Source organism: Hibiscus syriacus, unplaced genomic scaffold (assembly GCF_006381635.1).
Source record: "Hibiscus syriacus cultivar Baekdansim isolate YM2019G1 unplaced genomic scaffold, ASM638163v2 tig00110655_pilon, whole genome shotgun sequence".
In the NCBI taxonomy this organism is placed as follows: Eukaryota; Viridiplantae; Streptophyta; class Magnoliopsida; order Malvales; family Malvaceae; genus Hibiscus; species Hibiscus syriacus.
This window is the reverse complement of record NW_024062815.1, coordinates 168,061-181,626: the sequence shown is the minus strand read 5'-3', so window position 1 is coordinate 181,626 and position 13,566 is coordinate 168,061. Positions and strand designations below refer to the sequence as shown.

The window sequence follows — 13,566 nt, the reverse complement described above, 5'->3', positions numbered from 1 at the left end:
TGACAAAACAAGCATTTTCAGATAACAAACAACAGTACATTAATTGTTCCAAGCCGGGTTCTTAACCACGAGAACAGGGCACTTAGCGTTGTGAACACATTGATTGCCAACACAGTTTGTACATTCATTCAATCTTCAAACAGTAAGAAACCAAACCGAGTCGAGATTGTTTACTCACCTCTGTATTGCTCCTCGACCATTGCTCCCCGGTATAAGCAACTCAATGTTGAGCCTTTCCACGGCCTCACATATTGCATCTTTTGGGTCCCCAACTTCTGTCATCGTCTCTGCTTCAACCTGCACCAGAAGAAGTGCATGTTGATTTAGTGGGATTTTCGATTTATAGTGATTACGTGTTTTTGATACACATCGAGTGTATATAATTTGAACTATACCCCATGATTGGCGCAGATCTCCTTAGCTTTCTCCAGCAACGAGAAGAAGGAGAAGAAGGAGAAGAAGAGGAGAGCAGAAACATAGGAGGGGCACCGTAGGTGGAAGCAGAAAGGTAAGCAAAACCGGGCAGAGGCTGCGCGTTGAAGATGAAAAGCTGAGAACCGGAGATGGTTTCACCCAGGTTTTCAAGAGCCCATTGAAGAGCGTAGTGGCTGCACTCGTTCTCTTCTAATGCCACCATCGCTTTCTTCTTCCTCTTCCCTTCTTCCATTCCCACTTCTCTAGTTTTCATTTCCTTCAAGCCTTTTCGTTTGCACCTTCTCCCCCCCCCCACACAACACTTTTAAGTCTTATCCGAAAGCACTACTGTTCCTAATGTTTCTATAGTCAATTTTTTTTCCTCTTCCAAGGTCGACCTTTAATTTAGATCGATCCGGATCACACATACTTAATTTTAATTATTAAATTTCTCAATGAAATTTTTTTACATACATAAATGCTCGAACTTAAAATCTTATTTAAACAATATCAAACTGCTTACTACATAAACCAACTCTATTGATATTATAGTCAATTTTTTATTAGTCATTTTATGTAAGTTTTGAGTCTAATCCTTATATTCATTTTGGTTATTTATGTTTTTCATATTTTCCCCCTAAATTTTTAAATTTTATTTATATTTAATTAATAATTATTAAATATAATTTTATTTATTAATTATTATATTATAAAGATTTATATCCTAAATAATTACTTAAAGTATATATATTTTTATTTTAAGTACTCAAAGTATATTTTTTTCAAAGTAAGTATCTAAAGTTTACTTTTTGGTCAAAATATGTATCTAAAGTATTCAATTTTTTTATCTAAATACCTAAAGTATTCTTTAAATAATATCGAGTGCCAAATTTTTTTGAACTTAGATGAAATAGATTGAATATTTCAAGTACCTGTTTTATTAAAAAAATACTTTAGGTACTTATTTTGATCAAAAATAAAATTTTAGATACTTATTTACAATATTATCCTATTATAAATTAAGCTATAGATTTATTTTTTTTAAAGTAGTTATGAATTAATCATACTATTGAAAGGTTGTCAATTTCCCCTCCGTTGATTTTATAAGCAAAAAAGCAAGGCTCTAGTGGAGATTAAAAATGAGCTTTGATTTTCGGCTATATTTTGATTTAGTTTCAAGCCTTGCGATTGTTGAGAATAGTTCGAATTTTCTTTTTCTTTTAATATACAATGTGTGCTCTGTCTAAAATTAATACTTAAATTATATCATTTTTTAAATCTAAATATCCAATTTTTTTGTCAAAATAAATACCTAAAGTTATCATTTTGGTCATAATAAAGACCTAAAGTATTTTTGGTCAAAACATGTATTTAGATATGATATTATCTCTATAATTTACTTTTTTTTATTAGTATGTGATAGTTATAAGATAATATTTGTTCGAAATACTCTCAACTGATTGACAATGAACGCTTATATGCCCTACGAATATTGTGCTCGAACTCGAGACTCTTTAGAAAGAATAACATTCCCTTTAACCATTGAAGTTGCTTAATGAATTTTACAATTTACTTTAAATTGTTGAAATAAGAGATATAGAAGAATATATAAAATATAGACTTAATTAATATATGTCCTCAAAGTACAATCTTTATTTTAAATTGGTCCTTAAACTTTTAAATGTTTCAGTTTCATCCCTAAACTATGACTATCATTTTAAATCAGTCCTCAAACTTTTAAATATTTCAATTCCATCCCCAAACTATGATCTTCATTCCAAATTAATCCCCATACTTTTTGAACATTCCAATTTCATCCCAAACTATACGTATAGACTAATCACATCCATTGTTAATAAAATCATTAAGCCAAGTTATATTATTATATATTTGAAACAAAAAAAAACAAAATTTTGGTTAAGCTATGGTTGAAACTAATTATATATTTGGATGAATTTTGGGATGAAATCAGAATTTTCAAAAGTTTAAGGACTGATTTAGAATGAGAGTCATAGTTTAGGGATGAAATTAGAATAATTAAAAGTTTAAGGACCAACTTAAAATGAGAGTTATAGTTTTGTGACATATGACGCAATTAACTCTAATACATATATATAGCCAATTAGGCATGCAGCAGCTTTAAACATTCCCTTTGAATGAATTACCAGGAGCCTATAGCCGACTACATGCTTTTTCTCTGCCCTGAATCGCTTTGTGTGTTTACATGCATCTCTCATTTTTCAGTTAGATGCAACCTTTTCAGTGTAGTTCTAGTCTATCCCAAGGCCTAGAAGGCCATTGATCCCCAAATATATTTGAGAAAGGTACGGGGTTGACAAAGATTCACTGCTTGTGGTAGACCTACAGTGCCCTAAATACTGCATTTCTATGTATAAAGTATATGTTTGGCCACGTGGACAAATTATGAACCCTAGAGTCATACCTTTCGGGTTTTAGATGTCATCCTTTTAGACTACGAGGGTCGTCTTCCTTTTAGCATAATTGTCCTCGTCAATTAATTGCTCTCCATCATTTTCTCCCAGCTCACACCCACATACCAATGAACAAGCCTACATTGAATGTCTATGATTTGAGCCATTGATCCATTGTTAAGTAAATCGTTGAATAAAGCCTTGAATTTGGGTTTTACTCACAAAACCATAGTGATTGATATCAACTTAGATGATGTTGCTTCTTTCTTGTTGTATCTCTAATGTTAGTGATAAAAGTATGTAAATAGAACCTGATATAAATCATATTCATCATCATCCAATCAGTGACGGATCCATAAACATGCTAACAACACAATTTTTCATAGAGTAGACAAAAATAAAATTTTAAAATGAACATCATTAATAAAATAAGTAATTAAACGAAAAAGTTCTAAATTTTAAGGTGGGCATGTGCCCACCCTAAATACACTATGATCCGTCACTGATTCCAGTCACCCTACATTCATGGATATGACTTTAGGGATAATATGATAATTTCTCCCTTCTTCTCCCTAAGAAAAAGGTATGATGTTTTATTTTTTCTCTTTTTTTCAATGATTTCTTTTCTTTTCTTATGAGAATACTCTCTCTCTTTGTTTTCTCTATGACCATTAAACTTAATGTATACATCTTTCATTACGTGTGACTCTTCATCTAAATAAAAAATATGATCTGTCATAAAAGCATCATTTTCTATATTGTCCATTAATATTGATGCGGTGGACATTAATAAACAGTTGAGCTTAAAAAAAACATAATTTGAAGCTCTCTAGGTAATACTTTATTTTGAGCTTTCTCTATTATTATTTGTTTATATCTCTACAAAGATCTTGATGAAGCTATAATATTCTTCATAGATTCTATGTAAAATACGATAATAGACATTTTGTTTATGGTGTTTTTTTTTTTGCACGCTCTAGATCACTCACAGTGTATGTAGCCTATGCACTTGTGGATCCTACTTGGTGCTCTTCCCCCGCACCCTGCAGAGCCTACTAGTGCTCCTCCTCTGTACCCGAAAACCTCTTAATTAGTGCTACTCATGGATTTAAATTGTAATTACCATCATATTTTTAATTACACTGTGTTTGTCGCGATCGCAATAATAACAAGTGTTATTGTAATTATTATAAGTATGCAATCATGCGATAACAGTTTTAAACAACATGTTAAAAAGGAACTCGCATACGTAACGTACTCAGGCGTACCATAACGAAAAGTTAAGTATATTATTATAAAATTATAAAATCATTGATGTTCTTCTTGACTCACATAAGAACAAATAATAAGCCATACATATATGGCAATGCGTACCTCGTCCCAATCCAAACATAATGTAAAATAATATTATCTGGGTTTCCACGTATCATGAAGAGAAAATATTCTATTGAAACAATCATTCTTATAATAATTTTTAAAAAAATCTATATATAAAAAGACTGTCCACCACACTTTGATTAAGACCCGAAATACTATAACACCATAGCGAACATCTTGAAGGACGGACACAAGATCTAATGGTAGGAGGATAAATTTTTAAAATTTTAAAGATAGATAAACTTATAAAATTATAAGAAGACGAAAATAAATTATTTATATAAAATATAAAAAATATTTAAAATATATGATAATTTAAAAATTTTAAATACCACTGCCTAACTGACCCTCGGTCCATCTCTTAACCCCTTAAATACAACCGTAAGCAGGCACAAAAAGTAGAGTATTATCAACATCAAGTTCTGCAAAGGGGTCATCAAATGGATTGCCCTGAACAAAATCACCTACTGAATCTATTAGATTAAGAACAATCATCACAAACTGTTTCACAGTTCATAAGGGTAGAGAAATGGTATGATCCAAGATGCAGTAATCTCTCTCTCTATGTGTTTTCTTTTTCTTTTTCTCTACAGGATAATTCCATGTCTTCGAGTTGAATCTGAGTTCTGAAATGCAAACGAGTGGTGGACAGATTTTGCAGTCTCTTCTGCTTAAAACCTATTGCCTTTGAGCCTTGAGGGCGCACATGTTAGGGCTACCCTACCCTAGGGTTAGCCTCACTTTGAGTTTTCTCTCTAACCAGCCGATTGGAATAAATCTTTGCAATCTCAAACACCTGAGACTCTTGATATATTAAATAATATTTATGTTATTGTGTTTGTCTTAAATGTTGTCTTCTGTCTTTAAAGTCACTGCCTGCATTAAATTGTGTCTGCAGTGTAACTCATTAGCTATTGAGCCTCGGGTTCTAGGGTTTTTTTGCTCTTTATTACTTTTGAAACTAAGGCCTTATTAATTAAACACTATATACTATTTAGTGGAAAGAAACGAATCCCGTATTAATTGAAGTGGGACGATAAAGGAAAAGAAGAATCATCCAAATCTGTACTGCTTTTGAAACTTTGAGTTTTAGGACTATTGTACGATTCCCATATCTAAAACCATACCGGAGTTTACTGCTGTAAAAAAATGGCGTTCAAGATTTCCCAGATCTCTTACTCAAAGTAAAGATTTCCCCGGATCTCATTGGATTTCACTTAATGTAACTAAAGATTATAAGAATAAACCAAAAACCCTAAACCAAAAAAAAAACCTAACCGCATCAATCTTATTGTTGATTGCCGACCTCTGTGACTATTAGTTCTATTATTTTTTTATATTATGCCTTTTTTTAGTCTTTTTACTTTTGAATTAGATTCTATGTCCTTGTGACATATTTTTCTTTGTTCTTATGGCACGCGTTTTCTCTACTCTTGTGGTACAATCCTCATGATTATTGATATGTTTTTCACATACATTTGCGGTTGTTTTGGTTCACGCATAAAAAACATCACGACATTTATTTTCTGATTAGTTAGTCGATAGTCAAGTATAGTCAGATCCCCTCTTTTGGTAAAAAGTTGTTTGTCGATGTAATCATATTGTGTAGCGAAGCAACCTACCAGATTATTTGATTTGCTCTCCACTCCATTATCACTTCATCAAGCGTCTCATTTAATAGAGACAATGAGTTTTTATAAAGGTTTTGATGGTTGTCATTATCATTGGAAGGTTTTATTTTCTTTGTATCCTTAGTTTTAATTTTTTTTTCTTTTATATGAGTATTTTGGTGATCTAAATTTCTCTCTCTATTTTTATGCGATTAATTTTGAACCATTCCATTATTAATAAAATTCAATTGCCAATTGTTAAGAAAAAAAAGATTATAGAGTAGATTCACTCTCTCGACAAATCCCAGAACTATATTGTTATCATATTGTCTATTGTGATCGAAATATAAACTAGCTAGATAATATTCGTGTGTCGTGTTCTTTTCTTCCTTTGTTTTTTGTTTAGCTGGAGACAACACCAATTTTAATATTGATTGCCGACCGTCGGTGATTTTTATTTTTTTATTCTTTTTCATTTTATGTCTTTGTTTTTTTTTCTTGAGTTTTTTCACTTTTAAATAAGAATATGTCCTTGTGACACGCTTTTCTCTCCTCTTATGCCACGCTTTTTCTTTGTTTTTGTGCACGCTTTCTTATGGTTTTTGGTAAGTTTTTTGCATACTTTTACGGTCATGTTGGTGCTTCTACAAAGATCCTCACGGCATTTGTTTTCTGATTGGCTTGTCGATGGTCACGTATTGTCAGTTCCTATATTTTGTAAATGGTCGTTTGTCGATATAATCATAATTGTGTAGCGAAACAGTCTACCAAATTGTTTGATTCACTCACCACTCCGTTATCACATCGTAAAGCTTCTAGTTCAACTGAGACAAGGAGTTTTATAAAGATTACTGGATTGTTTTTATGTTTGGAATGTTTCATTCTCTTCGTATCTTTGAGCTTAATATTTTAATTTTATGTATGGGTTTTTGGTGACTATTGTCTCCAATTTTCTCTTTGGATGCGTTATAATTTTGATTCTTCCATTTTTATTAATGAAATCCAGTTGTCATTATTAAAAAAAATGTTAAAAAATTTGGGTAAATTATAAATTTACTCACTGAATTTTACTTTCTCCTAATTCATTCACTGCACTTTTAAATTTTTCAATTTAACCACTGAATTTTATAGATTGAATTTTTTAATCACCCGTCTTTTTCTTAATAACGGTTTGATTATATAACTTATTTTAAACATTAAAACCAGCCCCGTATGATTTATATTTAATAAAAATTTATAACCCTTTATCTTCTTCTAGATGTGAAAGGAAAACAATTCATGGATATCCATTAATCTTCACCTTTCTGCAACCAAGGAAAACTATCAATCGACAATCTTGAGATGACTGCCGTTAGATGCCAAAGGAAAAGTAACCGGAGAAATACTATCCATGACAGCCACATCTAATGTGTCTCCTTTGTCATTTTCATCGTCTCCATAAATCATTCATTTTCCTACGATGCTACATAATAGGGTTCTGGGGTAGCGAAACATAAAGATCCATTGAAGGACGCACCTTCCTGATGGAATTTCTCAATGAGGAGCCATCTTACTGTGTCCACGATTGATCCTTGGAGCCGTACATAGAAGCATAAAAGTATAATGAGTGAAATAGGAGAAAAATAAAGTGCATTAAATAAATTTGTAATTTACCGTAAAAAAAACAGAGATGAAAGTAAATCAAATGTTAATAATTTTTTTCACGTTACACCTTTATGAATTTAAGCAAAGGTAGGGAAGTTAGGGCTACGCCGACGAGAAAGGACGCAAAAGGAGAAGCATTCATGAATGTATATCAGAAGGGCATAAACATTTAACCAATAATGCAAGGTAGATGATGAAAAACGAAATTCAGTGCTTAATATCAGACCTTTTTCTTAACAGATTTGATTCTAGGTCAGCAAGAAAAGGGTTAATTAACCACCTCTCTAGGTCATTGCCCATATTGTGCTAACATGGTGTAACCATACATGTCTCAAATATCAAGAAGATCCCAAATAAAGAGGGCCAACCCCATTCCACCAGCTCGGATCATGAATGCAATCAGGACCCAAAAAATACTTTATAAACTTATAAAATTTTAGTGGGAGCAACAAGGATAAGCACATAAATAAAATTGAAAAAAGGACTACATAACAAGAGATTTTAAATAAGAAAATGAATTGCCAAGAGCAAAAAGGGGGTTTAGAAACTTTCTGTTCATATCTAACTCGTCCCCATTTCTTACTGTTCAACACAACACAAACCCCATCCAATCGCGACTGCTCCAAGCCAAACTAGCTGAGAGTGCCCAAAGCTCCAAAAAGCTGCACCTAATCCTTGTACGTAAACCAAAAATTTTCCTTCTCTCTCTCTCCTTCTCTGGGTAGCGCGTCAAAGCTGTTAATATACTTCATAAACATGATCAAAGTATTTTTTAAAGATGAAAAAATCTTTAGAACAAGTTAGAATCCGTCCTGAAATCGATTTTCCAAGCGCTGATATTGTGTCCCTCCTGCATAGTTCCTACCCGAATTCAGCCCCTCTTCCTGGACGTTGTTGCTCAGTGATACGCCTCTTCCGCCGTGTCCGACCGGAGCTCCAATGCAAGTGAAGTTAGTGTCTTGTGGAACAAGGTAGTTTAAGTTTTGCTGAGGGTATTGTGATGGTGAACCGCTGCTTCCTAGCGCATGTCCTATATAGTAATCGTTGATGGGGTAGGAGCTGAGACGTGACGGTGATGGATGTAAATATGGCGGCGGTGGCGGTGGTGGTTGAATAAGCATCGAAGAAGAGCCGGGGAAGATTCTCGGTGGATAAACTGATCTAAATGACAATGTTGGATCATAACTCGGGTGGCACCTGCAATGATTGGAACAATTTTTGCTCAGTGACATGAAAGTTGGAGGAGAATAGTGCATAGTGCATACCCTAGATGCCCTTGGGTGGCCAAGTTATCGTTATTGAAGACCAGCTGGCGAGCTCGGTTCAGTGTCTCTGTCTCCCTTTCTGACTCACCCAACAAAAAAACGCAGATCAAATCAAATCATAAGTGAGTCATCCAACACGGAAAACCAGCCAAGAGATTCATCATAACAACCTCTGACGCTACATAAAAATGGAAGAAATGACTTGCCTTGGCGATGGCGGTTCATGTGCCCCCCAAGAGCTTGAGATTTGCAGAACTTTAGGGAACAAAACCTACATTCATAGACCTTCCCACACTCATCTTTCCCATCCTTACCGCCGCTTTTCTTTTTCCGAGAGCCTGTTTTCATACACCCACCAATTAAAGCAACTTCGATGAGACCATTCTTTGCCCTATACCCCAACCCTAAGTTTACCCAAATCGTGTAACAAAAAAAAAGAAGCTACTTTAAAGTTCAAACCCTAAAGCATCAAGAAAGAGTTGAAGAGAAATGTGAGTATACCGGAGGAGCCTTCCTCAAAGACAACTTTGCCATCCCTTGTATAATCGTCGGGCAAGTTATTGAGGTCCAAGGGATTTTCTTCAGGTCTCCTGCAAAATGAACAAAAGTCACAATTATAAGTGAAAGAGACAAAAGGTAGAGGTTGAAGATGAAGGGAGGTAGACCTACATGGTACAAACAGAGAAAGACAGGAAAATATGAGGTGAACAATGCTTGAGATTGAGATAACTAAAGCTTCAGAAGATTACAAGACTTCAGTTCTAGACCGGGCTAGTTTGAGTGGTGGTGTAGAGAAAAAAAGCTAGATTGTTTTGAAAGTTCTCTATCAGCACCTCATCCACCAGCTCTCATAAATTGAAAGAACAAAAGAGGGGACAGTGGGTCTCGTGACTTTGGAAAAAAGGAGTTTAAGGAATGGGGGTTTAGTGGAACTGATTTGGTTGGTTTTGCCTACAGATAGAGGGTCACTTGCCCTAAAAACTAGTTTCATGAAACAATGATGGAGCCTGAAATAGTTAAGATTACAACAGGATTTACCATAAAACGGGTTTGCTATTGGATTCATTTAAGCGAAAGGCTGGAACCAGAAGTGTGGTTTGAGGGTAGCTAGCCCTAGAATTAAGGTGATTAGTGGGTGGTGCATGGTAAAAGTAGAATGGGGTTGGTCCCCGTGTAAGGCATCCCTGGGGCATCATTGTACCGTGAGCATTGCCATGGAACATGGAACTGTAACTATCAAGATCTCATTCTCAGGGTTTTTGTGATCTAAGGTGGGATAAAGACTGAACCACAGAAATAAAAGTGTTGTTTTATTCTTTGGAACTTCCCTCCTTGTTTCATGATCCTCTTTTTTCCTTCACTATAAAATCTATATGTTGTGTTTTTTTTTTCGTTTTACTTCCACATTTTTTTAAAGAAAATGTAAGTGTTTTATAGGGTAAACTAATTTTTGACATTACACTTGTTTTAAGTTTCTATTTTGGTCATTTAGCTTTTTATAGGTAAAAAACGTACTTAACATTATATTATGTTTTTATTTTTATCACTTATTGTTAATTTTGATTGTTGACTTAACAGATATGATGATGTGGCATGATATAATAATAGTTTTATCCCCCTAAAGTTATACATTCTATCAATTTGGACATGATTTGAAATCGATAATTTCTTAATATTTAAAAATTCTATCAATTTTATCATAGTTTTAATTAGAAATATTAATAATTCTATCAATTTTGATTGTTGACTGAACTAGGGATGAACATGGGTCAAGATGAGTTGGGTTTTGGTCGACCCGGCCCGAATATTATATCCTCTCCATTTGTCACCCAGCTCGATCTGGGTTTAGGAAGGCTCCACTCGATCCAATTTTTGAGATAAAAACCTACACTCGACTCGATATGACCTGATACACACACAAATATATATATAATCTTAATTTTGTTAGATAAAAAATAAGGACCTAAATAAAAAATATATAAAAAGAATGATATTATTACAATTATCCCTAATATATATAAAGGGATAATTTTTTGAGTCAAGTCAGATCAAATTAGAATATGTCGAATTCGAATCCCATGCCCACCCCTCAAGTTTAACCATTGAGTCAAGCTTTATTTTTTATATATTGGGTAACATTATACCTATGGTTCAATGACTAAGTCCTTTTTATCTTAATTGCCCAAGTTTGATTCCCTTTGGTCTTATTGTTTATCATCTTATCGGATGGCTAAGTTCATTACATTATTTTAAATTAAAACGAGGACCAAATTAATAGAAAATTTAAATATTAAAAATTTATTGAAATATTTTGAATTAGAAAAAAAAACACTCATGCATTTAGCTATAGCACACATGTTGATTCACATGACTATCACATGTATAGTTTCTATGAATCTATCAAGAATAGTAATGTATTACCTCAAGCAAAACCACCAAAAAGGAGAGCAAGGGTAAATAGAAAGAAATGAGGTCACCTTGTCCCCATATCACCAAGCCCACGGCTAAATCAAGGCTAGAGACAAAAAAAAACTTTTTTGTATTCCTTTGAGGGTAAAATTACATCTTGGTCCTCCTCATTCAAAAACACCCCTTAAGTCACCAATTGAGCTTCAACTCCTCCCCAAGAAGGCCCAAATCCATAAATAACAAGCCCAAGACACCTAAACCTACCATTTACTAACTTGGGTACATCCCCAAAAGCCCGCTTGGTACAAGGGTCTATGTGTACTAGGGTCTATAAATTTAATTTTCAATAATTTTGTGTGAGAATTCGATCATAATCAATCAATCATGAATATCATATGAGAGTAGTATATTTATTGCAAGGTCGTTGGAAAAAGACTATAAATAAATTCAATTTTCAATAATTTTATGTGTGAAAGTTCGATCATAATAATTTATTAAAATCATTCTGAGTTAAATATTCAACATTTAGAAAGCTGAATAGATAAGAACAAGTTTTCATATCTTTGAGTTGGACTATGCATGATTTTGCTTTATATTTTATATTTGAATTATATTAATTATTTATTTCTTATATTATTTTAATAAAAATGCATATTTTTATTAAAACAACATGTTTTTCACCATTATTTAATTTAATAAAAATATAATTACTCTATTAAATTGTTCTAAATTTTTCATACATTATACATTTATACATGTAAAATACAATTAAATTAAAATACATTCATACATTATACATTTATACATGTCAAATGTTGAGATTAATGGAGAAAAAAGGAAACGTAATACAACAATCATATTAGCTACTCTTTGAGTAAAGCACTAGGTTAATGCAAAAGGGACTTTTAGCTACCAAACTTTGAACATTGTTCTCAAAATTAATAATACACTCATGTGGTGCTCAACCACCACAGGGATACGACCCTGATTTTGAATCTGTCGGGAGGTCGAGTCAATGTTGTATCTTAGGGTTCGTAGACCATATTGCAAGGGTACGGTAATTCAATGCCGTTTCAAGTATCCAATACGTACTCAAGATGGATGTGAAACAAGTACAACTTGGGTACGTACAGGGGGCGCCTCATGTTGAAGAGGTACGACTAGAATTAGTTGGCTACATCAAAGAGATTTTTTAGGACATATCAGGTATGACGTTTGAACTTCATTCGTATATCCATAGTCATTTTTGATATTTAACTTTAAAAATAATTAAAAAAAAAAGATGATTGTGAATAAGAAGTTGAAGTTTGATTTTGAAGCCTGAAATATTAGTTGGCTTACGATGATTTTTGGATGAGACCCGAGTTTTTTTTTTTTGTTGAAATGTCTCCTTAGGTATGAACAATCTTTCAGTTATCTATCTAATACATCTTCAAATGCCGAAAGCCATATATAAAAGTGACGATGGTCAATGAAAAGCAGTACTTGTTGAGTCGAGAAACGGTGGTTTGGCCGGCTTGATATACGGGTTTTGATGGAGACGATGATGGTCCTTAGTGGTCGGTAGAGAAAAAAGGTTGCACATTGCTATGACTAAGACTAATAAAAAGTAGGAAGAATTAATGAAAAATGAAGAAGATGATAGTATGTATTCATGATGTTCACTGATTATTTAGTCAATTCTAATACAATCTTGCTACTTTGATCATCTTCGTTTTTGTTTTCTTTCTTTAAATTTTCTATATGCTACGACCTTAACCAATCTGTTAAGGTTGTTGAATCCAACACGACACGAAATGTAAGGATTATACTATAGAATGTAATAACATGATAATTTTTGACAATTACACTTTTAATATTGATATCGATTTTTGAATAATTATATCTTATAAAGATAATTAATTATTTTTTTAATCAAATATGTGTATTTATTATTTTGTTAAAAGCTAAAAAAATTGAACTATTTATTTGAATCAATAAACTAAATTTATCTTTCTTTCTAGGGTACATATACGTTTTTGCATATAAAAAATAAAAGAACACTAATGTTGTTAATCTCCATCTTTCTTTCTAGGGTAATTACGCATTTTTGTACTTGGTCTAAATTTGCATACCTAATTGAACAAAAAAAAAGTTTAAATACCAAATTACATTTGGAACCAAATTTAGGTATAAAATATATATGGGTAAACAACAAGTTTAGACTCTCAACTAGTACTTTCGTCCTGTTTTGGTCATCCAACTATTTTTTTAACTCATACTTAACTTTATGTTTTGATTTCATTTTGATCACTCACCGTTAAAAAATTTATAGAAATATTGACTGATATTTTTTTATTATTTTTCAATGATGATGTAGCATTATCTTACGAATGACCCGTCAACGTCATCGTTAAATTTTTAATGATGAGTGAT

The 13,566-nt window shown here is 32.8% G+C and overlaps 1 protein-coding gene and 1 pseudogene across 1 annotated transcript; both read right to left on the bottom strand.

Moving 5' to 3' along the window:
• LOC120137267 lies at window positions 1-707 on the bottom strand (annotated as a pseudogene).
• A 7,570-nt stretch (window positions 708-8,277) lies between these two features.
• Window positions 8,278-9,938, bottom strand: LOC120137261 (zinc finger protein JAGGED-like). The gene is made up of 5 exons (XM_039153062.1): window positions 9,781-9,938; window positions 9,244-9,332; window positions 8,949-9,080; window positions 8,743-8,821; window positions 8,278-8,674 (listed from the first exon to the last, which is right to left on the bottom strand). The coding sequence occupies exons 1-5, from the start codon at window positions 9,936-9,938 to the stop codon at window positions 8,278-8,280; spliced, it is 855 nt and encodes a 284-aa protein (XP_039008993.1).
• Between the last annotated feature and the right edge of the window lie 3,628 nt (window positions 9,939-13,566).